The sequence below is a fragment of the Fusarium fujikuroi genome, chromosome FFUJ_chr11, assembly GCF_900079805.1.
Source record: "Fusarium fujikuroi IMI 58289 draft genome, chromosome FFUJ_chr11".
Taxonomy (NCBI): Eukaryota; Fungi; Ascomycota; class Sordariomycetes; order Hypocreales; family Nectriaceae; genus Fusarium; species Fusarium fujikuroi.
This window is the reverse complement of record NC_036632.1, coordinates 1,526,885-1,552,591: the sequence shown is the minus strand read 5'-3', so window position 1 is coordinate 1,552,591 and position 25,707 is coordinate 1,526,885. Positions and strand designations below refer to the sequence as shown.

The following is a 25,707-nucleotide window of genomic DNA, read 5'->3' as shown; positions in this document are numbered from 1 at the left end:
ACCTGGCCAAAGATAAGGTCGTAGCTAACTACTGACTAAAATTCCATCCCCTGCAAGGTACCAAGCAATAATCACTTACCATTGGCTCTTGTGAGACGTCAAGTCATGCACTCACCCTTCTGCCATCGATAGAGGCGCTGTACTAAGATTACCTAAAATGCCATAAGATTAGCCTAAGGTTCAGCTAAAGTCTTACGAGGTTTGCATCTGTCTTGATGCCTCGTTAAGATCAGAAGATTATACTGAGTATTTTGAAGGAACTCTGCTACCGGTCATGCTCTTTTATTCTGTTCTATCCTGATCCGAATCGCGTTGAAGCCAGGGGAACAACCATTCCGCTCGTCCGTTATCTCTGCCGATCTCAGATCTGTCCAACCACACATCATGCAGCCAAAGATAAGGAATCTAAGCCACGTCGCGATGAAGCAACGTTATCTTGTACCTTAATTCTTATCTCGCGTTGTTTCGCCGGAAAGGGAAAAATGTTCCCGATTCAGCTACGATACCCATTTCTTGGCAAAACACTAGGATATGTCTGAGATACGAGGATTCAGGGCCTCACATAGGGGAAAAGACATTAAAGACTGTGGGTGTTGCCGTCGGGTGGAGCGCAGCAATGTGTACAGCCAGTCTCTCCGCCAAATTTTGATACAGCATGGCTTCGACAATCACTCCGGTCACTGAGTGGCCTGATTACAATGATGATCCCACGGGCGGTAATCCTATTACGCATGACTTAAATGCTACTTATGACAAGGTTAGTCATTCGGTGAGACGGAAAACCAGATTGTGCATTCGCTCCGCTGGCTCTTATTCTCATGCTGCGCTTCCACGAAAACTTCGGTTAAGATCCCAGCTCTAACCAATGATGTTTAACAGGGCGATATGGCATGGATGCTGGTTTGCACGATTCTTTGCTGGCAGATCACTCCTGCAATCGGCTTTCTTTGTAGGGACTCGCGACGCCTCGAGACACTTGGTTCCACACACTGACGCGACACAGATGCCGGTATGCACAGGAAGAAAGCAGCATTGACGATAATTCTGCAGTCCCTTTTCTGCGCCTGTGCCGTAGGCATACAATTTTGGATTTATGGTTACAGCTTGTATCAATCTCGAACTACAAACCCAATGCTGGGTGACCTGTCGCTCGCTGTATTCCACAACGTCCTTGCCCAGCCATCGATTGCAAACGCTGATATCCCAGAGATCCTATGTATGTACTCACCCTGTGAATGTGTAGTTGAACGCAGGATTTAGTGTCATTGAACATTGGTGGCTGACACTTACATCCTCTAGATGCGATCTTCGGAGTCACCTTCGTCACCGCCACTGCCATGATTTTGGCTGGAGCGATGCTTGAAAGAGGCAGATTATGGCCTAGCATGGTGTTCCTTTTGTGCTGGACAACTTTTGTGTACTATCCGTAAGTTATATGTCATAGTGCCTCCTGGATCGCAACCATGGCTTGGACCCAGCACGGACCAAACCTCATCTTGTGAAGAGTCACTAACAGGCATCGCTACAGTCTAGCTTATTGGGAATGGAATCCATCCGGATGGCTGTATAACTTAGGCCTGTATGACTTCGCGGGATCAGGGCCAGTTCATATTGCCTCCGGATTTGGTGCTCTGGCTTGGTCGTTTATGCTGGGACCCCGACTCCCCGACGCCAGTATCACCGATCGCAAGGCAGCCGTACACTACAAACCACATAACCCGCTACTTATGGTACTAGGAACTGTACTTATTTGGTTTGGATGGTTTGCATTTAACGGTATGTCAATTGTCGTTGAAATGTACGACCGAAAGCTAACCTTCCTCCCTTCAACTCAGGTGGCAGTACCGCGAACCTCAGTCTACGATCGATCTACGTCGTCGCAAACACAAATTTCTCTGCTTGTGCTGGTGGAATTGCCTGGGTTCTGCTCGGATACCTCCATACCCGAAAGTTCTCTCTGGTCGGCTTCTGCAGTGGGATCATTGCAGGACTAGTTGGCATCACGCCCGCTGCCGGATTCACGCTCATCTATGTGTCTCCGGTAATCGGAGGTGTCACATCACTGGTGTGCTTTTACTGCGTCAAGTACAAGTACATTCTCTCGGTTGACGATGGTCTCGATATCTTTGCAATCCATGGAATCGGCGGCGTCATAGGAGACATCCTGACAGGCCTTTTTGCTACTGGATATGTTCCTGCTCTGGACGGTGTATCAGGAGACGCTTATGCAGGTGGATGGTGGGACGGAAACTACCGCCAGCTTGGTCTCCAAATTGCGGGTGCTGTGACCTGCGCTGCGTGGTCGTTTGTCATCTCGTGCATATTGCTCTTCGTCATTGGCAAGATCCCTGGTCTTCATCTTCGAGCCAGCGAGGAACACGAGATCAGAGGACTTGACTATAAGTATCTTAGTGACATGGACTGGGAGGACCACTATATGAACGGAGGTATCACACCGGTGATGGAGGGAACACCTATGAGAGTTTCAACTCCCCAGCAGACTCCCGACAAGAGTGAAGAGAGGAAGGTAGACTAAACCGACGAAGATAGTAGTATTCAGTTTATTATAGGACAATTATTTCGTTAATTGGCTATCATAATATTGGATGTGAGCGCCTATGAAGAATTAGATGTTAGACAAGAGGGAATAGTTTCTATAAAGATCTTAACCTACAGAATGTCGTCAGAAATATCTACTTACTCATACTGAAGTGATGATATCTTTTCTTAAGGGGCAAGTGTACATCACTAAACTGGTAAAACAGGTCGGTGTTGAATCAATGAGTGAACTGAGGAAGATATGGCTATGTAATAAAACTAGAGATTCAAAGATTGAGATTGGACAATTAAAACAAGGCTCCAAGACATATCCGTGCCACGAAACAAACTTCGGGTATCATCAGACTAGTACTCGTACATGAAAACTATACGCAAGTGTCCGACTCTGGAACAGCATACAGCAGGTTCAGTTGGCTAATTGACCAGAAAACTCCGCCAAAGCTTGATAACGAAGATAATGGGGATCCAAAAGATCTAGTCGCCCATTCCTTCTATTTGTAACCTTCCACTCAGGCGTTTGGGTTGACATTAGAGCCAGAGGCAGTGGCAGTATCGTTTCGAGCACCATGTCCAGATGCAACCTTGTTGTTGGGACCATCTGGGAAGATACGCTCGTCAATGTCGCGAATACGTAGACCAAGACGAGCAGGGTCGATGTTTCGGTGTCCCCAGAGAAGCAAGGCTCCAAAGACAGGCTTCGCTATGAGATCAAGAATGCCGTAGAAGACAGCCTCAGAGTCAGGGGCAATCAAGTTACCGCCTTCACAGACACCCCAGGCAATAGGATAGAGAATCCAGACAACGGCTGTGAGGGAACCGCACATGACAAAGGTTCGACCGACATCAGGGCCAACGTGCTTAGCATGTAGACGAGCTTCCCAAGCGAGCACGTAAACGATGTATGCGAGGGCAGCGCAACCTTGGAGGTATGTCAGTGATGATGGTGTCAGTGTTTGGAAGCCGACTTACCGAAGGCGAAATAACCCCACTTGTAAGAACTCTTCACGAGGGCTCCGACCAGTCCAGTGACAATCATCACCCAGTCCACAAGAATCACCCACAGCACAGTCGGCCAGGGCATGCCAGCAGTAAGGAGAAGATCTGTGAGTAGAAGGGGAGTTGTCAAGAACCAGTCAATGTATCTTGCATAGAAAATCTCTCTGTAGATCCCGGCGACCCTATGGTTGGACCTCTGGAACTCAACCGCGATAGGAGTCCAGCCAAGATTTGAAGCCATCGTGAAATATGCGATAGATGCGATCATGGTGATACCTGCAGTGATGTAGCTAAGCAGGTCAGTAAAGCACATGACACCTTACTCAATGGATACTCATAGATCAACAAGAAAGAAAGAATGTACAATGGAACTCTGATGGAACTTACTGGAAGATACGATCGGTGCGAGGCTTTCTCATTCCAAGCCCGAGAAACGCAAAGGTTGAAACGGTCATGACTGAGAACAGTTAGTCTTTGCATCCCAAAATCCTGGACGTATTTTTCTTGTACACACCTGCGCAGACAGCCCAGTACCAGTCAGAGCCTCTGACGGTAATGTTAATGTCACTGCGTTGCCCATTGACAATGTCAGCTATAGTGAATTGTTAGTCAGCGCATTTAGACTTGAGGGGCTGATATGGCTCACGGTTGACATTGAGAGCATCATTCTTTCTCGCATAAAGGTGGTCAGCCATGGTGAGCAACAGTTAATTCAACGGCAGAAAGTAGCTTCGTATTCGTGGAGCGAAAAATGCAATGTCTGCAAGCCAAGAAGACGACAGGTATGTCAAACCCTTAAATGCAGCCAAGCTTCAATCCCACATTTTCCGTCTCCCTTTCCATGACTTCATATCCGACTCTGCCGAGTACACACGGAAATAACTGCCGAGTAATCGTCATTGCCAGAAACAAAACGCATCGTTCATCAATATGCGCTGTCAGAATCTGCGATGGCTGATATCGAGTCTATGACGTGCTGACATGTTGAGTCCACACCACTAGGTTTTAAACGTGGTATCGAGTGACTAAAAACGTTGCCGGTAGCCGTAGCGTAAAATGGAAGATCCCGCGGTAGTTTAGGGGCGAATTGTAAGGCTGATCGACGTATTTGCCGAAAATGATGACGGTTTGAGGTCAAGATAGGAATGTTCCATGTAACACAACGGGATCGACGTTTTGGTGGGGTATAGAGATGATCAGATCAAGCACAGTCTGAGACAGTGCATGAATATTATTGGGAATCCGGTTCTTTCCGATCAGATAGTTGTCACGTTATTTACACCATAGTGATGACTTTCGAGAATCATGGACATAGACCAGTAGATCGTAGATATTAGGGGAGTTCGTTCTATCTCTAACCAAGTAATCGCACCAAAGAAATACTCCTAGTCAACCAACCAATGTTCGCTAATTCGCAGCAATGACAAGATAATAATAAGCCAGCAAAATCGCAACCAGAGCCCCCAAGAACCCTTGGAACAGAGTCAAAGACGAATCGCTCATCTTATCCAGTCCACCCTTGGGAGACTTGGTAGTATCCTGAGCCCAGGGGATCTGGTTGTTCTTGAAACCTGAATCCTTGAGAATCTGCTCTGCAACAATCTTACTACCAGCAATGCAGACAGGAACACCAGTACCAGGATGTGTGCTGGCACCAGCAAAGTATAAGTTCTTGTACTTGGAGTGCTGAGTACCAGGTCGGAAGGCGAGAACATTCATGATGGAGTGGCTCAAGCCAAGAATAGCACCCTTGTCGAGGTTGAACTTCTCTTGCCACGTGAAGGGAGTGTTGATGATTTCGTTTTCAATGAGAGGAGCAAGATCAACGCCTATTCTCGCACGCATTGTTGCGATGACTGTGTCACGGGCCAGAGAGATCATCTTATCCCAGTCCTGGCTTGTTTCAAGGCCACCAGAATTTCCAGACTTGGACAAACCACGATGTGTTCCTTCAGAATCTGACAGAAGATGGCCAACGGGTACAAGGACGACTATAGAGTCCTTACCTTCAGGAGCAGCTGAAGGGTCGATGCGTGAAGGAACATTGACATAGAAGGATGGTTCTGAAGGAATGAGGTGCTCCTTGAAGATGCTGTCAAAAGACTCCTGGTACTCATCCGCAAGGAAGATGTTGTGAGCGTTGAGTTCAGGAACGATCTTAGAAGCAGACCAGTAGAAAGAGATACTACTGCAGGAGGTTTCTCGTTTTGATAGCGAGTCTGCGTAGCTGGTCTTAGGAAGGAGGTTGTTGTAAGTATAGACAAGGTCGGCGTTTGAGATGACAATGTCTGAAGGTAAATGTGTTCCGTCGCTCAGAACGACACCGTTTGCCTTGCCGGTTGCTTGGTCAATAGAAATGGACTTGACGCCAGTGGAGAGACGGTACTCGACACCGAGACGCTGACCAACGTTAACCAGTGCCTCAACGACCTGAAGCTGTTAGTGAGAAACCTATCATGTCGGGTTGCAAGACTAACCTTGTGGAATCCACCTCGAGGATATAGGATACCCTCAGCAAGCTCAGTATACTGAAGCAAGCTATACGTTCCTGGCGCATCAAACGGACTCATGCCCATGTACATGCTTCCGAATGTAAAGACTCTTCTTAACCTCTCAGTCCAGAAGTACTTGCTCGCTCTCGTCCAGATACTCTCAAGGGGATGAATATTGAACAGATTGAACAGCACCTCAGGTCTCGCCAAGCTCAAAATACTAGGAAAGTTTCTTCGCAGCACAGACTCAACACTGACTTCATAATGTCGATGCGACTCCTGAAGAAAACCGAGGTACCTCTCAAAACCATCGATACCTTCAACGGCTTCGATAGCTTTCTTCATCTTGGTGAGATCAGTAGACATCTCAAAAGATGAACCGTCGCCGAACCAGATGTTGTAATTGGGTTCACATTTCAAAAGCTCAACGCCCTCAGCAGTTAGAGATGTTCCTAGGTCTTGGAAGATCTCGTGGAAGAAGCGAGGGAGGAGAAGAAGAGATGGACCTTGATCGAAGCGCTGACAAGGTTAGTGGGCGTAAAAAGAGTGAGAAGGAAGACGTACGTGGCCATCGTTGTGGATTAGAGAGCAACGTCCACCGGTAAAGTCATTCTTCTCGAGGATAGTGACTTTGAAGCCAGCTTTTGCAAGTCTCGCAGCAGTAGAAACACCACCGACACCAGCACCTGGTAACTGTCAGTCAATACCTTCTCATGCTCATGATATTAGGAGTAACATACCAATAACAATAACAGATTTCTTAATGTCGCTCATTTTGGCTGTAAAAAGTGAAGATGCTCAGTGAATAACCGACTCACCCGAAACCAACGGTTTTGATAGTCAGAGCAATAGAGTCAATGACGTCTTCCATTTTGTTTTGATCCACTTTTTCCTTCGCACTCGTTTAATGAGACACTTGGCGTACATGTGAAAGCCTAAGTTACCCTGCGCTGAACGAGGCGCAGTCTGTATTTGAGGGATTAAAGTGATTCATTGAAGATTAGAGGAGAATTGAAGTCGTTGATGCGTTGACGATCATTGACGGGTTCGGTTGGGGAGGTTTTTAGTGGATTTGGTGATGGGGATCCGTGTTGAATGATTGGTTGGTGGGTTTATGGTGGTGGTGCTGTCAAAATGTCAACGGTGAGGCTACGAAATTAGGACGCCACGAGACTTCACAACACCCAATTCCAACTCCAACGGTTGAGCAGACAATAATCTGAGACCTTCTTTACACTGGAATACAGAAGCTCCGAGTGGAATGAAATGAATAATCTATGAATCTATGACCTCTACCATTACATCCTCCACGCTTCACCCCACTATTTGTTCAATGCAGACCATGCAACACGAATTCGTCTCATCTTAGGAACAGTAGCCCTGCCCTTCTTCATCGTAGGACCCTTCTCTCTAAGAACGCGTCCAATTTCCATGTAGCTCTCAACAGCAACGCGGATTGGACCTTTTCCTTCTGAAGGGAGCTTATCAATAGCGCCCTTTGCCATGTTGTACTTTTCAAAAGCACGGTCAAGCAATTTATGACGGAGAGCTTCAATGGTAGGACCATGGGGTTGTTGAATTACATCTTCAGGAGTGAGTTGGGCTTCTTTGAGCCAGGAGAGGGGAAGATACACGCGGTCAATTTCTGCGTCGGTTTTGATGTCGCGAGCGATGTTGACGTATTGAAGTGCGATGCCCATTTCTTGACCTGAAGCGACAACTTCGCGCTGGATGTCTTCGGGAACAGCTTCTGGGGTATGGTAGAGAATAAGGTGGTTGCAAAGTTCTGCGACAGTGCCAGCTACACGACTTCCGTAGATGTCAAGATCTTCAGTGGTCTCGATAGGAAATGCGCCGGACTTTCTGTCAAAGAGAAGATCCGTGTCAAAGCCTTTAAGGAGATCGTCTAGAGGTTGTTTTGGCAGATAATAAGTAGGCAGTTGGAGAAGAGCCATGTGGAACATCTCCGGGATGCTGGACGTGACATATTCTCGTAGTCTCTGAGAAGGTTCCTCTTGATTCTCTTCATAAGCGAGATCAAGAAACTTTCTCAGCTTCTCGATAGAGGCTCTGGAATCATCAACAGATGGAGCCTCATCAACGAGATCATCGGCAGCTCGACAGAACGCATACAAACGAATCAGATCAATGCGGAGTCTTCCCTCAAAAGTGCCGCTTGCGAGATAGAAGCTTCGGCTCTTCTTGCGAAGTAAAGCAACTGCGCTGACAAGACCTTGAATGCGCTCTTCATCATACTTCTCTTTAGGTAAAATCAGAGTTCGGATGATTGTGAGCAAGCTGGGCACTCCTTTTGTCCGAGGGAAATGCTCAGGAAATGTATCGAGGATAGCTAGGTTGTTGTCACAAGCGATGAGGCCAAACACAATCAAGGTGTTGGTGAGAAGGAAAAAGACAGCCTCCCTGGAAATGGTCAGAATAGTCACATCTCTCAGGAGAATGGTCGCTTACTCAATTTCCAGGCCATCCCACAAAACGACTCCGTATTTGGTTCCAGAAGTGATACTCCATGTTCCTCGTCGCAACGCAAAGGTGTCAACAACCCACAAATACAGCGTTGGCAGAGCAATTGGAAGCGCAGTATTCGTCCATGGCAAGTTCACTATGAACTGGTAAGAAATTGACCTGTCAATGGTTAGCATATCTAGCGTGAAATAGTCTCTCAAGTTGAGTATTACCATAGAAACAAGAGGAATGGACAAGCCCAAATGAGGATAAGGCCCATATACATCCCCTCGCCACCAGAGGAAACAGAAACGAGGCCGAAAATAATAGCTGATGCGAAAAGAATCTGGCCAGCAATTTTACCCCAGCCCGTCTTCTTTGACAGGTAAATAGGGTGAAATGTTGGTTTGCTGAGAATCATGTAGAGTAGAGAGGTGTTGAAAGTCTGAATGACGAAGAAAAATAATTCTTCAGCTGGGATATCCCATGCTGTCAGACCAACCACGACACCAGGAGGATAAGTCCATATTCGATTTTTGATGAGATACGAGTCCCAGGGGCTGTCTGCGTTAGTCAACCTCAACAAAACCCCCCTCAAAATCAACATACATGGTAGAAACAACAGCAACCTGCACGAATTAGCTTCAAGTCCTTTAACCACCCAGAAAAAACTCACCGTTATCAAAAACACAAGCTTAAAAACATCCAGCCGTGACATCAACGGTCTGTAAACCGCCGCCAAAACAACACCAAACGGTATCGTGTATTTCAGGTGCCTATTAAGGGATGAGTTAAACGCCCCCTCAACAACGCCGAGAATACGTACACTTGGGCATATTCCCAGCCCATTTTGACAAAGATTTATTTCGTGTACGTGAACAAAAAAAAAACAGATCAATTGTGTGCGACGGCATACGATATGGGCTTCAAATAAAGCCAGAGTCAAAAATGTGAAAAGGACAAAGGTTGTTAAGGAAGAAGTCGGAGCCTGAGTAGTGCTTGTGTCCACAGTTTGTTTTTCAGAAACTAACACAGCCCTTGATGGCACAACGTACCCCTGTCCGTTATTTCTTGGGTGACAATAATGCTCCCCCACCATTAGCTTGTGCTCACCGTTATTGGGTGTGAGTGGGGAGAGGCGTTTTCTGTCATGTTACATCTCAGGGACTCGTTGACGTCACGACTTTTTTCTTCAGCTTTTTTGGGTATCGAGTGTACTTGTCATCAATTAAGTCGAGACCCCTTGTTCGGGGTACTCGGTCTTTTCGACATTACCGTTGCCGCGATGAATATGGGACTTGATTATGACGCGGTTTGAGAAAATGACAGATCGTGCTAGTAGTTTTGATGGATGGATATCCCCATCGCGTGCCGTGTTATCCAGCGATTGATGCTACCTACGTCTTTCTTGATCATCTCGATCTGTTTGGGGCTATATAGTTAAGCTACTGGTGGTCTGCTGGCGGTAGATGGGTGTATTCTGTATAGCTTCGTGGAATATCATATGTTTTGACATAATTCTGTCTCCATTTTCGCTTTTCATTGGACTCATCTAACGATGTAGCTTGAAGGTCTTTCTGAATACTTATCGCCTATTCTTCTTTTCGTTTATCTGTAGTGCGCGATTCATCAGACTCTTGTCTCTCGCGACTCGATACCGCGTAATATCATAGTCCACATATCATCATGAAGTTTCTGCAACAAAATTCCTTCACACAAACGTCAATGTCTCAGCCACATGAGGATGTTTCCCCGCCACTTCGTCACCCGTAAGTCTTTCCCGCGGTCGATAACACGAAGCTCACTTGTCACAGATATCTTACCGGCAACTTTGCTCCAATCCATAAAACAACAAATCTCACTCCATGTACATATAGTGGGTGCATACCGCCGGAACTGACTGGTGGTCAATACGTTCGCAATGGCGGCAATCCCGTCAGCCACCAAGACCTTGGCAAAGATGCCCATTGGTTTGACGGCGACGGTATGCTCTCTGGCGTCGCGTTCAGAAAGGCATCCATAGATGGCAAGACCATACCAGAATTCGTCAATCAGTATATCTTGACGGATTTGTACTTATCCAGAAAGACGACGTCTATTGCCTCACCAATAATGCCAAGCATCACGACCCTGGTAAATCCGCTATCTACTATGTTTCAGATCATGTTCGCGACCTTCAGGACGATATTCCTCGTCATTCTCTCGAACCTACCTGGATCCCAACAAGCTATCAAGCGTATCAGTGTCGCCAATACTGCTGTCTTATACCATGATGGTAGGGCTTTGGCGACATGCGAAAGCGGGCCGCCCATGAGGATACAGCTTCCCTCGCTGGATACTGTCGGCTGGTTCGACGGTGTTGAAGCTGAAGGTGAGCCTGAGATATCGCAAGCCGGCAGTGATGACTCTCCGTTCGGCGGTAGCGGGATCTTCAGCTTCATGAAGGAATGGACGACGGGGCATCCCAAGGTCGACCCCGTTACTGGAGAAATGCTTCTTTATCACAACACCTTCATGCCACCATACGTGCACTGCTCAGTACTTCCTAAGAGCAACGAAAAGGCGCCTGGGCACAGACTTGTGAATCAGCCGGTTTTGGGAGTATCTGGCGCTCGAATGATGCACGACTTCGGAGCGTCTCGAAGTCATACTATCATCATGGATCTTCCTCTGAGCCTTGACCCTCTCAACACAATGAAAGGCAAAGAAGTTGTAGCATACGATCCGACGAAGCCTTCACGGTTTGGTGTGTTCCCGCGACATCTACCATCCAGTGTGCGGTGGTTTCATACAGCACCATGCTGTATCTTCCATACTGCGAATACTTGGGATTCTCAGTCCAGCGAAGGAGAACTCTCTGTTAATCTGCTTGCGTGTCGGATGACTTCTTCTACGCTAGTGTATACAGCGGGGAACATTCGGCCACCAGTGAGGTCTAGGTGTACCCAAGCACGGGTCTGGTCAGACGAGAGGGAAGAAACAGCTTGCAGATATAAGGAGGCTCCTGCACTTGAATCACCAGGTGAATCAACGGGGTTGGCCGACTACTTTCCCATCACTGCAGAGTCCGACGACTACGATCAATGCCGGCTATACTACTACGAATTCGATTTGGCGATGGAGTCCCGGAACCACGTCAAGAGCCAGTGGGCCCTCTCAGCGATACCTTTCGAATTTCCGTCAGTGCGTCCAGACCGAGAGATGCAAGAAGCTCGCTACATCTACGGCTGCAGTACATCGACTTCCTGTTTCGGCGTTGCTCTCGGACGAGCTGATAAGGTAGATCTTCTTGTCAAGATGGATGCCAAGACCCTCATCCAACGTGGGAAAAAGATGAACGCAACATCCATCACTGGGTGCGTCGATAGACGTTCAGTCTGCGAGATCCTTCAAGAACAAAGGAAGGACGATCCTATAAACATATTCCGTCTTCCACCAAACCACTACGCCCAAGAACCGCGGTTCGTTCCTCGAGCTTGTTCAACTGAGGAGGACGATGGGTATCTGCTCTTTTACGTCTTCGACGAGTCTCAACTCCTGCCATCTGGCGATTGTCCTCCATCTGCTACATCTGAGCTTTGGATTCTTGATGCTAAGAACATGCGTGATGTAGTGGCCAAGGTCAGGCTTCCGCAACGAGTTCCATATGGTCTGCATGGAACTTGGTTCTCTAGTCAAGATATCGAATCTCAACGGTCTGTGGAGTCTTTGAGAAGTTTGGAAGTAGTGCAGAGGAAGAAGGAAGAATGGGTTAATAGTGGGGGACAGATAAGGAAGTCGTGGATGGTATTACGAGAGAAGTTGGAGAAAGCTGTTGGATGATGGATTTCTGGGTTTTGAGAACGATTCACTTTCACGATACCCTGTTGCGAGCTTCGCAACACTGTTTTGTAACTTGTAACGTTTTTCAGTATTTTTATACGACTCTTCATCCTTGTGATACATAATAAGCATATGCAACTAGTCAGAAAGCTTTTAAAACTCCCCCGAGGTTCTAACTGCATGCAAGTCCAATCATCCTTTCATTACGCATAAACTAGTATTACCATGATTATCCAGGCTCCAACAATGTCCCGTAAATTGTCCCGACTCTTTCACCAAATATCATGTTCCATCATTGTGTGCGATAGAAACTCAGTATCGCTGTTCGCAATCGAATTCGCCATATCAATCATCTGCGCGGTCGTGAACCACGCATCCATCCCCAGATCATCCATACCTGGCAACATCGAAGCCATGGTCTCATTATCATCGTTCAAATCATTCAGACTACCTTCGTCCTCGCCAATCGTCCCTCCAATGATCTGTCCATCAATCGGAACCGGTGTTGTGTCAGATTGTTCACGCGGTAACCGTCCCAACATATCGTCAAGCTGCTGCAACTCCGACCTTCGAAACATGGCGATGAGATTACCCTTACTTATCATCTCGTTGAAGATAATATGCGTCTTGTGTCGGAACGTAGCATCGTATTCTGAGAATCGCGGGTCAAGAACGGGTGCGATGAGGAGGTTGAAGCTCGACACGAAGAGCGACTCGAGATCGAAAGGGAGAAACGCTTCTGGAAATCTGTTAATAGCTGTGGTTGACGAGATCAATCTCTTGATTTACCAAGCAGACCTTGACTTTGCAAACAGCCAAGAATGTTGATCATCTGGTAGGAAGAGTCGATGCACATCTTGATCAGGTTCCAGACAGTTTGGGACGAGTTGAGGGCTTCTGTTATGGAGTCGGGGGTTTCGAAGCGGATTTTGAGGAAGCAGAGTAGTAGAGGTCTTGTTGCGAGGACGATGCACTGTAGTTGTCAGCAGGGGTCATTGGTTTGCTGAAGAATCGTGTTACCTGATGATATAGAGTATGGAGATACCCTGCTACCCTTGAAACGCCGTTTACCGCTTTATCTGCACCTAGTGGAAACTGCTGCTGTAGCTCGTCCGCCAGACCAGCAATGTTCTCGAGAACCTTTTTGGTGCTGAGTAGGAACTTCTTGTTCAGCCGGCCATTCGCTCCATACACTCCTATCATCCAATTAGCCTTGTTCATTGAACTGAGGGTAACTTGGTACCTCTCCCAACCGATGCAATGGTTCTGCAAAGTCGAATCTGCATGTGGAGCGCCGCCACTCGTTGTGTTGACCCATCAAAGTGCGGGAGCTGGTGATGAATGTCGTCGTCATGAACGGATTGCGGTAGGCCCATCAGAGATGTCATCTCGCGGTCTAATACGTAAACGGTCCACCATATCCTTCGACTCCGTTCAACAATGCGGTCTCCTAGTTGATCTACTGGCATGTCGGTGTGCATTCCTTGCCCGAGTGCAACTCTCATCGCTTGTCCAATCTGTCGGAAGTTAGCTGAATTCTATGAAGCACTGCGGGGAGCGTACAAATCCATGCGATGAGTGTCTGTAGTCGAGAGACTCAAAGTATAGAGCTATACAACATAAGATCTCTGTCGATATCAGTGGCTGGTAAACAAGGATGTGAATGCTCGGTAGAAGTCGGAGGGCCGTGACGAAATAATCAGCGCCAGGGGGCCTCTTTGCTTGGTAGTTGTTGTTTTCGGCAAAAGCTTTGCCAAAAGCGAGGATGAGAAGGAGGTGGATGTATGGCAGGTCCGCAGCTGCGATATGACTACTCGGATCCGCGTAGAATTCGTGGAGATAAGCCATGAACGTCTCTTCATCAAACAGATGAAATAGCTGACCGCAGTGAAATTTGACTGTGTTGATTAAGAAGACTGCATGATCAAGACTGGGCATAACCGGCGGATTCAGCGCTGGGGTGATTCGAGAGCCGTCCCATCCAAGGTCGTATGCTAAGCCATCGAATAGTAGGTTGTCGACCGAGATTGGACTTTGGTGGATGTATTCGTGAGTGAGACTGAGGACGCGTCGGGTGAAGGACCAGTTTGATGATGTTCCGAGATAGACTGAAATGTCAGCTGAAGCCCTCTTGAAGAGATGAATACCTACATTCTCGACCTTGCGCTGACACCATAAACTTGGATTGCCCAGACGACAACGGATTCACCAGAGCAGACGCGATGGGGTCCAGTCCCTTCCCGCTGCTATTGGTGCTACTGTGGCTGCCGAGGAGCGAGTCCTCAGTCGGAAGCGAAGCAGAGACATTGCCACCAGGCGATGGTAGATGCGGTGGTGGTTCAACTGTCGCCATTAGCAATGACCCTCCATCGGATCATCAAACAAACCTGAATCAGAAGGTCCTCCAGCATTTATGTTCGTATCCAAAGACCCGGGCGTGATATACTCGGCCGTCCCAGTACTCGATTGACTCGTCGCAGCGCGTTGCTGTAGATCTAGAATGAACCTTGAAAAGCCATCAACGTCATGTCGCAAAGAGTCAATCGCGGTGAGCTTACCCACGCGTGACGAGAACCTTTTGATCACGTTGATCAAACTCGCAAGACAATTTGCGCTTCTTGCACGCGTCGCAAGGATGTGAACCTGAGCATTTTATTTTCTGCTTGCGACATCGCGAGCATCTATCCTCTGTCAGTAATCTGTCCTCCCAAAAGTTGATGGTGCTCGGTGAGTGAGGTGAAGTTGACGTTGCAAGGTGAGGGGAAACTCAGTGCGGATACGGGGCTCAGCGCCGTACTCACGCATTATCAGATCTCTTGGAAACGCGACCCGATCCTGCAGTCGTACCAGACGTTTTCCGTGCATGCGTCGATCCAGGCGCCATTACAGCGAATCGTACGATGAGAGAACAAAGACACTGATGAGATGGAAAAGAAATTGTTTCGGTGGTTGGCGGGGAAGAGAAGGTTTCGTTAGCTCAAGCTCAGAGCGCTGCAGCGGTTTTTTGCCCCTGCTGCAGTGTTGGGGTTAGAGCAGCCGCCACTGGGTCACGAGTATTATGCTGTAAAGGGTAAAAAAAGACGACTCGCCAGGGGAATAATCGGGAATGAAGATATGTACTTCAGAGGGAGAAGGGAAGAAGATGATGGTATGCGGGGTACAAATCCCTATCTTTTTGCTCTAATAAGTGAGTGGGTGAGTTTTGGGGGCTTTCACCAAGTGGAGGTGCACTGTTGATAACGACTTTGCAGTGGGACAGATGCTGGGTGTTCGCCGTTTTTTGATAGCGGATTAGGCTTTGACCCTGGTCGTTCTACTCAGGCTAGAACATGGGGAAACGATAATCGAAGCACCGTGCACTTGGCCACGGCCTTCCCGGATGGGTTGGGCATGTCACACAATCAACACAACAGGTCCACTGATGGTGCATGGGGGATGGACGTTGGACATGCATTCGTCCCAATACGTTGACGTTTGACTCATGGAAACGTGATGGAAGTGAAGTATTCGCCATTGTTCTCCCGCTGTTCTGCATGTTGACTCACGTCAATCCTTGCATCTAACAGTCCGGGGAACATTCTTGGGTTCAGGGACAACGGGGGTTTCTTCCGAAGCCGTCACGTCATTTACATATCTCACAAGTCTTTTATCATGTCAGTAACAGCTCTATTATTCTCAATGCTCACACTTTTCCCCTCTATCTAGTTCAGACGTCCCTTGACACGATCCGTCCAAGTCTTGAGCAACTCCTCCTCCTTGTCACCCGCCTCCTTCATGATACTCTGAACACTAGTCTTCACAGCCTCACCAACAGGCTCGTAAGGATGTCTCGGGGCCAACTTCTCCTCAGCCCCTTCGACACCCGCCAATCTTGCCGAAAACACTGCAACAGCATACTTTGTAGAAGCAACGCCCGCTTTGCAAGGTCGCTCAGCAAGAGCAGCAAGCTGTTGCAGCTTCAGCGCTTCGTCGAACTTTCCCTCTTTGTACAGAGCGTAGATCTTCGATGTCAGCGTTGGGAAGACGTTGGCGAACGCTGCGACGCATCCTACACTGCCGGCTGCTAGACCACCAATGAGGAAGTCGGATTGACCGCCGTATGTAGAGAATTCTGAAGAAGGGATTTGAGCTGCGAGACGGGTGATCTTTCCAACGGAGCCACAGGTCAACTTCACGCCGACGACGTTGGACTTTCCGCTAGGATGAGACTTCTTGCTCTCTTCATAGATCTGGACAATCGTCTCAGAATCGATATCAACACCGTTCGTCACACCAGGAAAGTTATAAATAACGACTGGCAAAGGCGACTTCTTCGCAACCTCCGAAAAGAAGCGCTTAACAACGTTCATACTCGTCGCCTTGCCAAAGTACGCAGGAGGCAGCACGAGGAGATAATTCGCACCAGCCTTGTGAGCATCTTCAGCAAGCTCCAGAGTCTGCTTGGTAGAGTGAGCTCCGACACCGGCCATGAGGGGAAAGTCAGGGCCGATTGTCTTGCGGGCGAGGGCGATGAGCTCATAGCGCTCTTCGCGAGTGAGTAGGAAGGCTTCGGCGTTGGAGCCCATCACGATAAGGCCGTTGAGGCCCGAGTCGGCGAGATGGGCGAAGTATTTCGCTTGAGAGGCATGGTCTACTGTGTCGTCTGAGTGGTTGAAGAATGTGACTGCTGGACACCATACTCCGGGGCTGGAAATGTTAGTATGCGATGGTGATGATGGGGCTTCTAGATGGAGGCTTGCCTGGGAACATGGGGCTGTTGGGATGGTGCAGGGCTGAGGGAGCCCATGATGCTGGTATTGAGTATGTGTTTGATAGAATTAGTTAGAGTCAGAACGTAACTTGTTGATGATGATGTTTCAATTAATGCAGATATTTGACTCAATCGCTGTTCTTTAAAAGCATGATGATTGTCACCTCCTCACTGAAGTGGGGTTGTATCGCGAATCTGTTCCGAAGTGTCGAAGGCGGCTCCGAATATGGAGGGCTTCAGTGGTTGCAGCTCTGCGTCTCGGCCCCGGGAACCCGTCCGCTGTGGCCGGTAGGGCTCCCGATGATTACTATGGGCCTGAAAGCCAGCTCTGGCCAGTCATACCCTACGAAAGCTCGGGCGCGTCGGCCGAGTCACTTCGGGGCTGCCTCCTGACTCTCCAGTTTGCTTTGGGAAATATGCTGAGCAAAGAATCTGACGACTCAATATTCTCTCTATGTTCTAGAAACCTTCGAGAAATGATCAAGTTTGTGCTGTTCGTTCTTGTTCTTGGGGCAGGGTTGACGTTCGATTTTCCGATACCGATAAAAGTTCTGGGCTGATCTGCTTACCCTGGAATTGTGTCCTGCAATAGCATAAATGCACAAATATGAACAAGTTACGAGGCTACACGGTTAGGTATTTATCTTAAATGAGAGAGTATAGAATGTTATATTTATCGGTATTTCAACATTAGTAGAAATACAAACTTGAATGGAAGCGTTCTCGTAGGAACAAAGATCTGGGAAGAGCTCACCTCTTTAGCCATGGCCGCCGCATATCCGTGCTAACAGATCAGCTAAGTCTCAAAGTAACAAAGAGCTGAGTCAACACCGCAAGAGTTTCAAACGATAGTAGTATATTATTATTCACATCAGCTGACTATACCGCGGTTGTGTCTAAGCGGTGCTAAAAACCAAAGACTCCGGATGGACTGACTACCGGGGCACTAGAGCTTGGTCTGGCCAACAGGCTGTATATCCACAAGCTCAGTCGAGTTGCCAAGTCTCCAGCTCACAGCACCGCCCCAATCACCCTTTACCTCATCTATCTTGGGGTTTTTCCATCTCCATCTCGCCTCAGGTTGCTCTCCCTTCTCTGACTGCAACAGATCCTTCACAAACCCGCCAAAGATAGGGAAGAACTTGAACCCATGACCACTATCTCCAGACAAGAATAGCACCGATGAAGACGTGTTGGGCACGTAGTCGATGATAAAGTCCGAGTCGGCTGTATCAGCGAACCAGCACAGGGTCTTTTTTACGAACGGCCTGTCAGCGAACTGAGGGAGGGTCTGTCGCACAAGCTCACGGAGCTGCTTCTCATCACCCTCGGGTAGGAAGGCACTCTGCTTCAAATCTGTAGGTGCATGTGAAATTCCGGTCTTGGGATCAGTGTTGATGAAGCCACCGCCCATGGGACATAGTTTGAGGAGATTCGTCTTGGGATCGGGCTCGAAGAAGAAACCGAGATCGCGTGCGTATGTCACTGGAATACCACGAAGAGCAGATGTTTCGTCGTCGGTCAGATGTAAGTGAGCCACAGACCATGACTTTGCGACGAGTTGTTTGCCAATCTCTGGGACAAGCTTGGCACCAGCCGCACCGACAGAGACGATGACCAGATTAGAGGAGTAAAACAGCCCGCCAGTGGTTTTGACGCCCTTTGCCTTGCGAACAGACGACGTCTTCTCGTAAACGATCTCAGATACAGCGCCTGCTGCACCAAGGATATACTTCACACCTTGGGCCCGCGTCGCCAGAAAAATGGACTTCAACGCGTTGCCAGAGTGCGCATAACCATCGAACCTATTAAAGTACCCATTCCACCCAGGAAACGCGCTGTCCTTGTACTGCCAAACAGCATCTGCAATATCCTCCTGGCTATCAAGTGGCGAAAGATGAGATCTCATGCGAGGGTCGCGCTCCGCAGCAGCGCGGAATCGATTGAGCGTGTCAAGCGCTTCTTTTGGTGCTTTGCCAGAAACACAGTGCAGGAAGCCTACTTGGTGGAAATGCGGAGCGAACAGGGGAGTTTGCCAGGCCTCAATTGCTTTCTAATTGGTCAATGGGTCAGTACTGCTCGAGTAAATTCTGAAGTTGGGGGAGTCGGGGGACTTGCCACTGTGAGGTCTTGGTATAGAGGATCTTCGTATTCTGCGCGCACGATTTTGTTGAGATCATTTGCAGCAGACCATCGAGAGGGAATCTCTTCATCTTTGTCGAGAACGGTAATGTCCTTGTAGCCTGCTCTGAGGAGGTGCACGACTGTTGAGAGGCCAAAGGCACCGCCTCCTATGATAAGGATCGGTTCAGATTTGGAGACGCTCATGGCTGCACACTTGAAAGAGAATTGAAGCTATTGGTGATAAGACCGAAGCAATTGAGGCGTCATTCTATAAGTATTCACCCATTCCGAGCCTCCAAACACATCGTCGTTCGATATCCGGCCACCACCGTCTCGTGATGCGCCTACGCTTAACGAATTTCCACCATCTGAAGTTTCAACATCGCCAGAAATGCAAAAATAGACTGGTGACGCCGCCAATGCGACATCGGGAGACGTCCCGATGCTGATACCAGAATGATTGGCACTGAGAAAACTGGACGCTATTTTAGCGCTATCGTCTCCCCATCCGTGCTGAAGTGGAGTCTAGCTGGAAGGTTAGCGTAGCCGCAAGTGCAACCCGACGATCTTTGATACGGTTTTGACGCTCTTGGGTCTGGTGACGACGCGCATTATCTGGAATCAGCTGATAGCAAGGTTCGGGAGTTGATTGCAGCCGTTATCGGAGAGTGTTTATCGCGGGGGTCTGTTGGAAGCCGTTCACCGGCATAGGTGCATGCATGACTGACACTGGGGTGAAGCTAGGATAAGCCGACATGATTCTCCATGACAGATGGATACCAACAGTGAACTGTATTCTCTCCGGTCTTGATAGTGAAGTGAGATGAAAAGACAAGACAAAAGAAACGACAGAAGGGAAGACGTACCATCAGTAAGAGTGGAAACATCTTTCTTGGTTCTATACCAATACTGCGAATTGCTGTCAGTCCTCGGCTTCCAAACCCGAGACCAATTCCTGTGAAGAACGCTTTCCAGAACACTTCGGCGAACATCACAGCAAGCTTCTAGAATATCTCTGAGGCACGAATATGCAAGGTAGAGAGACCCTGTACCTTTCAAGCCGTTGAAGAAACCTTGGATTGAACATAGCGTGGATTCATGTGCCAATCAAGGGCTCCAGGCCGTCCTGTAGTCTGAAACAAAGACGGCATTTATCGAGCAACCAATTAGACGAATGCATATCCCCCAGTCCAAGTCGCTGTGGCTTTTAAAAGCTTAATTGTTAGCCTTTCTGGTTTCTGACATATGTATGTCCTGGTCTGGTTATCGAGAGTGTGTTATGATGGAGTGGATTCGAGGAGTCCGCTAGCATAACCAGCTTCACGGCCTAACGTGCTTTTCCTTTTAGACACCATGACAGAAGAATCGCAAGATATTTTTAGGAATGGCCTTACTGGATGGATATTAGCTAGATGGATGGTAAAACAGCTGGTAGAGTCTCGAGACAGCCGTCAACACGCGTGAAAGCAGATGCATATACCAATCAATTACAATCTACATGAGAATAGATGCACGCGCATTGGTCAGAAGATAGCAAGGTATCGTAAGATATACAATCATTAGCTGCTTCCATATCCGATCACTTGTAGTCAAGTATAAGGTCACGGTGTTGAAGGCCAAAGAAAGTGCTCATTAAAGGTTCATTAAATTCAGTTTTTAGCTTTTGTTACAAATCTAGATAGGCTATGCTAAGTCTATTGGGTGTTGGAAGGATACAAGAACTCCCTAAGCTCGAAAAACTCCTCCTTGACAAGCCGAGGAGACACAAATCGTCGAAGCATGTCAGGGCTACCAGCTCGGTCGTTGGTACCAGAGCTGCGAGCACCACCGAAAGATTGCTGGCCGATGAGAGCCGCAGTTGTCTTGCAGTCTGTAACTTGTTAGTATTGTATGAAAACCAGTCATACGGAGGAGAGGACTTACTAAGGTAGAAGTTACCAGCAGAGTAGCGAAGAGCATCTTCAGCTTCACGGAGGGCAGCACGGTCTTGAGCGAAGACAGCACCAGTCAAGGCAAGACCACCGCCGTTCTCATCAATGTTCTTGAGCATAGGGGTGAAATCAGAGTCCTTGTAGACATAGACGGCAAGAACAGGGCCGAAGATCTCCTCGTTGAAGAGACGGTGATCGGGTGAGTCAACCTGGTAAACAGTAGGCTTGACAAAGTATCCAACAGAACCATCATACTTTCCTCCGGCGATGAGCTTGACCTGAGGATCCTTGTTGCTCTCATCAATGATATTCTTGATCTTCTCAAAAGATCGGCCGTGGATGACAGGGCCCATGAAAGCCTCAAAGTCCTTGTCAGGGCTACCTTGTGTGATGTCCTTCATCTTCTGCTGCATAAGAGAGAAGAACTCCTTGGCCTTCGACTCAGGGATGTAGGCACGAGAAGTAGCAGAGCACTTCTGACCTTGGTACTCAAAGGCACCTCGGATAGTGTGGTTGACGACGTTGTTGATATCGGCAGAGGGGTGAACAAGGTGGAAGTTCTTTCCGGAGGTCTCGCCGACAACACGAGGGAAATCACGGTATCGCTTCTCAGCAATACCCTGACCAATCTTTCCATAGATCGAGCGGAAAACCTCTGAAGAACCAACAAAGTTGAGACCAGCGAATTCGCGATGCGCAAGGACAGTCTCGGTGATCTCGGCGGCGTCGCCAGGGACGAATTGGATAACATCCTTGGGAAGACCGGCCTCCTGGAGGATCTTGTAGATGATAGTGCTGGGGTGAATGTTGTACTGCGAAGGCTTCCAGAGGACAACGTTGCCGAGAATAGCGGGAGCGATCAGGTTTCCGCCGATGGCAGAGAAATTGAAGGGCGAAACAGCGTAGATGAATCCCTCAAGAGGTCGGTAGTCGATGCGCGTCCAAATACCATCTGTTCCACGCTCAGGCTGCTTGCTCATAATCTCAGCAGCGTAATGGCCAGCCAGACGGAAGAAATCCGCCAACTCAGCTGCAGCATCAATCTCACCCTGCCAAACATTCTTTCCCTGTCCCAACATCGTCGAAGCGATAAGCTCATATCGATACTTTGTAGTAGCAAGTTCCGCGGCGCGCTGGAAGATAGCGGCACGGTCGACGAACGGTGTGTTTTGCCAGTCCTTCTTCGCCTTGAGGGCAGACTCGATAGCAGCGCTGACTTGCTCCTTTGACGCGAGGGGGTAGTTTGTGAATGTTGTGGCGTGTTCTGCGGGGAGGACTTGGTCTTCATTGGCGTGGATCTTTTGGGACACGCCGTTGAAGATGATTTCGCTCTTGAGAGGGAGTTGAGAGCGGAGTTTCTTTAGGGCTGCTTCTACCTTTGCGCGCTCAGGCGAGTTCTTTGTGTATGTGGGCTAAACAGTCAATATCCGAGAAATAATTGTTTCGTAGTGTAGGTTACTCACGTTGGGCTCATTGCGAGCGGCGGGGAGTCTGAAAGGCACAATCGTAGCATTGCCTCGCCTCTGCAGTGAAATCGCAGGTGTAGAAGCACGAACACGGCAGAGAGGAGTCAAACGACCCTTTGACGTCAAAGCACGAACAGAAGAAGCCATCTTGTAGTATGAGGAAATGCGATCTCGTACTGTACAGCTGCAAGTTTGATATGATGAATAGAGAAAAACGTAAACAGATGCGCTTCTGCTGGGCGTTTTTATGTTGACATCACAATCTTATCCCACTGAAGTCGGGGCTGCAACCGAAACTTTTTAGTGGAGTGGAGGGGTTGATTCAGTTACCCCTCACAGCGCTAAAATGGAAGTTAAGCCACTTTTTGGGACCGGGCGGGGGGCCGACAGTGTCACAAGACGCTGAAGGCGCTGCACGGGAGGGACACCGATGGGGGGTTTTTGGTGGTGGGGTTTGGTGAGTTTAGAAGGGTCGGTTGAGGATCCCGTGGTGTCGGTTTGGCCGTGCGACGGTGTTGGTGTAGCTGTATTGTTGTACTGATTGGGAGGGATGGCTGGGCTTGAGGCACAGCTCCCGGCATTTGCTAGCTTGGGTAGTTGTTCTTCTGGAATCGCTATCATTTTTACAAGGTGCTGCATCTTATCAAACATCGCGACACCAACACCCTGAGAGAGCCTTACCTGCAGACCACTGTTACTGTCTTTTGCCCTTCAAACTTGACACCATACCTCATGGAAAAGCACCAGGATGTCGCTGAAACAACATTCAGTCGCAGCCATTTATGGAAGCCCATCGTTGGGGATATAGCAGCAGCCGCTATCTCTGCAACTCTAATAACACCAGTAATCACGGTGATTGACCAGTATGTCTCATAACCTCTCACCAAAAAGCCCACTAACAAGCTTAAGATCCATGGTAGAGAAGGTTTCTTTCAACAGACCTCTCACACAGGGCATGAAAGTTCACAGCTTGAACGCTATCAAACATCCAGGCCGCTTCATTTTCAGCAGTGCATTCGGCTACGTCTGGACTCTATACGGAGCGACGTATGCTGTGCCAAATGCTTCAGATACGCTCGCTCACGAGTTTCACAAAGCGGCTGTTGGAACAATTACCTTTGTCAATACGATGATAGTAAACGTTCCTCTTGGCGTGCTGAAAGATGTGCGCTTTGCTCAAATGTTCAGTGCCTCGACAACGCCGACTGATAAAGTCGCACCTGTTGTCAAGCCTGGCGTGCCTCGAGCCGCTACAGCTACGTTTCTCATGAGAGATGCCATCACGATCTTTGGATCCTTCACAATGGCACCTTGGCTATCATCTCTCATCCCTGACAGCTTATCGTCAAGCCCGCACTCCAAGGCGATCATATCACAGCTGACAGTACCCATCTTCTCACAATTCTTCGCTACCCCAGTTCACCTACTCGGGCTGGACTTGTATGCCCGACCGCGGGGAATACCGTGGGTTGAGCGCTCGGCACAGATCCGAAGGGACCTCTTCTCAGCCACAATACTGCGGTCTCTGAGAATCATCCCGGCTTTTGGAGTAGGGTGTGTGGCGAACATGGAGGCAAGGTCAAGGTTTCATAAGCTGTTATAGGGGAGGCTTCTAGAAGGCCTGTTGGTTTGGTGTGTAGAATGAAAAGCAGGTACAGGAATGCACACAGAACGGGAAGACTAGTATAGTAGATCGGAGATAACTTTCACTTGGTACACAGTCTAGCTGGGGGAAAGGGAGGAGGCGTCTAGTTCATGGTATAAAATACTTTCTATGGTCCACTGCTCTTGGCTAAATCTATGAAGTAGGTCGTGTATCATTGACATGGGTAGTAGTCTCCATCAACCTTGCCAGAGTGACCGCTTCCCGTAGCGCGCGTCCAAGATGGCCCCTGACTCCCGCTTCTTCTAGAACCATGATTCCTCCAATAGTGCAGCCCTCAGGGGAAGTCCCCTGATCTCTCAAATCCCCGGGTTGCAGCCCACTCTGAAGCATTGCCGCTGAACCCTTCATGGATTGATAGATCATTGTCTGTGCAGTAGCCCTGGGTACACCAACGGCCACGGACGCATCGATGAAGGCGTCGCAGATGATAGCCCACATTGCTGGGGTAGACCCCCCAACGGCTGTAGTGGCGTTCATAAGACGGGGAGCGACTTCGGTGGTTCTGCCAATGGTGTTGAAAAGGCTTTTGGTGAGGTCCATGAGCTCTGCTGGGACTTGAGGCTCGGTAAGTGATTTCTCAATAGCGATGAGACCCTCTGATACCATGCATGCAATGTTTGGCAGAGTACGAATTACCCAGGCCCTGCCAGAGGCATTCTCTTTGGTTGTCTCGCTTCCGTAGAGTGTTGATTCGAGCTTCTCCTTTGTCCACCCAGCGGCTACACTGATGAGAAGTTTGCCTGACAAAGCATCGCGAATACCCTCTTGAGTGAGAGCGTCGGCGATATCAGCTGGATCAACGCCCAAGATTATCACGTCGCCGTTCTGAACAGCTTTGACATTATCGCCACGAGACACAGTCAAAATGCTGCTGTACTCTGAGAACTGTTCACTAAGCTTTGACTGAGATCCTTCTGATCGCACGCAAGCGATGATCTTTGTGAAAGGCAAATCTGTTTTGCCGTCTTTGATGGCAGGAAGCAAATTCTGCACAATAGGCTTTGTGATGTTTCCTGTAATCGTCAGTCCAAGAACTACAAAATTATTGGGGTAATCTTACCCGTTCCCAGAATGGTGAGTGTGGCATTGCTAAGACCAGCCATGGTTGCGATATCTGTCGTGACAGGGGACACGATTCAATGCTGCAAAATATAATGTCTTATTCGCCGAAGGATCAGACAAATTGACCAAGGAAGCAGCTACACATAAGATAGGCAGCCGATCTTGTGACCTCACACGAAGAATAGACCAAACCACGACTGGAAAGACGTTGACAAGTCGTGCAGATGCAGGAATGTTATCTCTTTGTTTTGATGAGGGGTAGTATCAACGGGAGTGCTGCCGATGAATGATGCTGAACCATGGGGTAGAGCTAAGCTCCGCATTTACAGTGGGTTGCAGAGCAGGGCTACGGGACCCTCACCGGCGCCACTTGATG

At 48.5% G+C, this 25,707-nt stretch overlaps 11 protein-coding genes; 3 read left to right on the top strand and 8 right to left on the bottom strand.

Annotated features, from left to right (window-relative positions):
- Positions 1–655: 655 nt before the first annotated feature.
- Positions 656–2,536, top strand: FFUJ_11805 (probable ammonium permease MEPA; the record flags this gene model as incomplete). XM_023570745.1 has 6 exons in its annotated part: positions 656–757; positions 880–949; positions 1,004–1,216; positions 1,300–1,426; positions 1,529–1,776; positions 1,836–2,536. 6 exons carry the CDS (start codon positions 656–658, stop codon positions 2,534–2,536), a joined length of 1,461 nt encoding a protein of 486 aa, XP_023437813.1.
- Positions 2,537–3,068: 532 nt separating this feature from the next.
- On the bottom strand, positions 3,069–4,250 carry FFUJ_11804 (related to HSP30 heat shock protein Yro1p; the record flags this gene model as incomplete). XM_023570744.1 has 5 exons in its annotated part: positions 3,069–3,478; positions 3,529–3,845; positions 3,943–4,012; positions 4,070–4,147; positions 4,202–4,250. 5 exons carry the CDS (start codon positions 4,248–4,250, stop codon positions 3,069–3,071), a joined length of 924 nt encoding a protein of 307 aa, XP_023437812.1.
- Positions 4,251–4,962: 712 nt separating this feature from the next.
- On the bottom strand, positions 4,963–6,821 carry FFUJ_11803 (probable phytoene dehydrogenase AL-1 (carotenoid biosynthesis protein al-1); the record flags this gene model as incomplete). XM_023570743.1 has 4 exons in its annotated part: positions 4,963–5,985; positions 6,033–6,566; positions 6,612–6,733; positions 6,788–6,821. 4 exons carry the CDS (start codon positions 6,819–6,821, stop codon positions 4,963–4,965), a joined length of 1,713 nt encoding a protein of 570 aa, XP_023437811.1.
- Positions 6,822–7,369: 548 nt separating this feature from the next.
- FFUJ_11802 (probable geranylgeranyl-diphosphate geranylgeranyltransferase (AL-2)) lies at positions 7,370–9,359 on the bottom strand (the record flags this gene model as incomplete). XM_023570742.1 has 6 exons in its annotated part: positions 7,370–8,468; positions 8,517–8,690; positions 8,744–9,070; positions 9,120–9,139; positions 9,187–9,286; positions 9,337–9,359. 6 exons carry the CDS (start codon positions 9,357–9,359, stop codon positions 7,370–7,372), a joined length of 1,743 nt encoding a protein of 580 aa, XP_023438116.1.
- Positions 9,360–10,196: 837 nt separating this feature from the next.
- Positions 10,197–12,332, top strand: FFUJ_11801 (related to lignostilbene alphabeta-dioxygenase I; the record flags this gene model as incomplete). XM_023570741.1 has 2 exons in its annotated part: positions 10,197–10,279; positions 10,325–12,332. 2 exons carry the CDS (start codon positions 10,197–10,199, stop codon positions 12,330–12,332), a joined length of 2,091 nt encoding a protein of 696 aa, XP_023437810.1.
- Positions 12,333–12,604: 272 nt separating this feature from the next.
- Positions 12,605–15,216, bottom strand: FFUJ_11800 (related to positive activator of transcription; the record flags this gene model as incomplete). XM_023570739.1 has 9 exons in its annotated part: positions 12,605–13,071; positions 13,122–13,305; positions 13,353–13,528; positions 13,576–13,849; positions 13,896–14,440; positions 14,484–14,675; positions 14,720–14,838; positions 14,891–15,013; positions 15,134–15,216. The coding sequence occupies 9 exons, from the start codon at positions 15,214–15,216 to the stop codon at positions 12,605–12,607; spliced, it is 2,163 nt and encodes a 720-aa protein (XP_023437809.1).
- An 817-nt stretch (positions 15,217–16,033) lies between these two features.
- On the bottom strand, positions 16,034–17,848 carry FFUJ_11799 (related to dihydrodipicolinate synthase; the record flags this gene model as incomplete). XM_023570738.1 has 2 exons in its annotated part: positions 16,034–17,018; positions 17,790–17,848. 2 exons carry the CDS (start codon positions 17,846–17,848, stop codon positions 16,034–16,036), a joined length of 1,044 nt encoding a protein of 347 aa, XP_023437808.1.
- A 180-nt stretch (positions 17,849–18,028) lies between these two features.
- On the bottom strand, positions 18,029–19,410 carry FFUJ_11798 (related to fructosyl amino acid oxidase; the record flags this gene model as incomplete). XM_023570737.1 has 2 exons in its annotated part: positions 18,029–19,135; positions 19,204–19,410. The coding sequence occupies 2 exons, from the start codon at positions 19,408–19,410 to the stop codon at positions 18,029–18,031; spliced, it is 1,314 nt and encodes a 437-aa protein (XP_023437807.1).
- Positions 19,411–20,900: 1,490 nt separating this feature from the next.
- Positions 20,901–22,750, bottom strand: FFUJ_11797 (probable delta-1-pyrroline-5-carboxylate dehydrogenase; the record flags this gene model as incomplete). XM_023570736.1 has 3 exons in its annotated part: positions 20,901–21,076; positions 21,130–22,549; positions 22,601–22,750. 3 exons carry the CDS (start codon positions 22,748–22,750, stop codon positions 20,901–20,903), a joined length of 1,746 nt encoding a protein of 581 aa, XP_023437806.1.
- Positions 22,751–23,335: 585 nt separating this feature from the next.
- FFUJ_11796 (uncharacterized protein) lies at positions 23,336–24,206 on the top strand (the record flags this gene model as incomplete). XM_023570735.1 has 2 exons in its annotated part: positions 23,336–23,466; positions 23,513–24,206. The coding sequence occupies 2 exons, from the start codon at positions 23,336–23,338 to the stop codon at positions 24,204–24,206; spliced, it is 825 nt and encodes a 274-aa protein (XP_023437805.1).
- Positions 24,207–24,401: 195 nt separating this feature from the next.
- On the bottom strand, positions 24,402–25,372 carry FFUJ_11795 (related to pyrroline-5-carboxylate reductase; the record flags this gene model as incomplete). XM_023570734.1 has 2 exons in its annotated part: positions 24,402–25,282; positions 25,330–25,372. The coding sequence occupies 2 exons, from the start codon at positions 25,370–25,372 to the stop codon at positions 24,402–24,404; spliced, it is 924 nt and encodes a 307-aa protein (XP_023437804.1).
- Between the last annotated feature and the right edge of the window lie 335 nt (positions 25,373–25,707).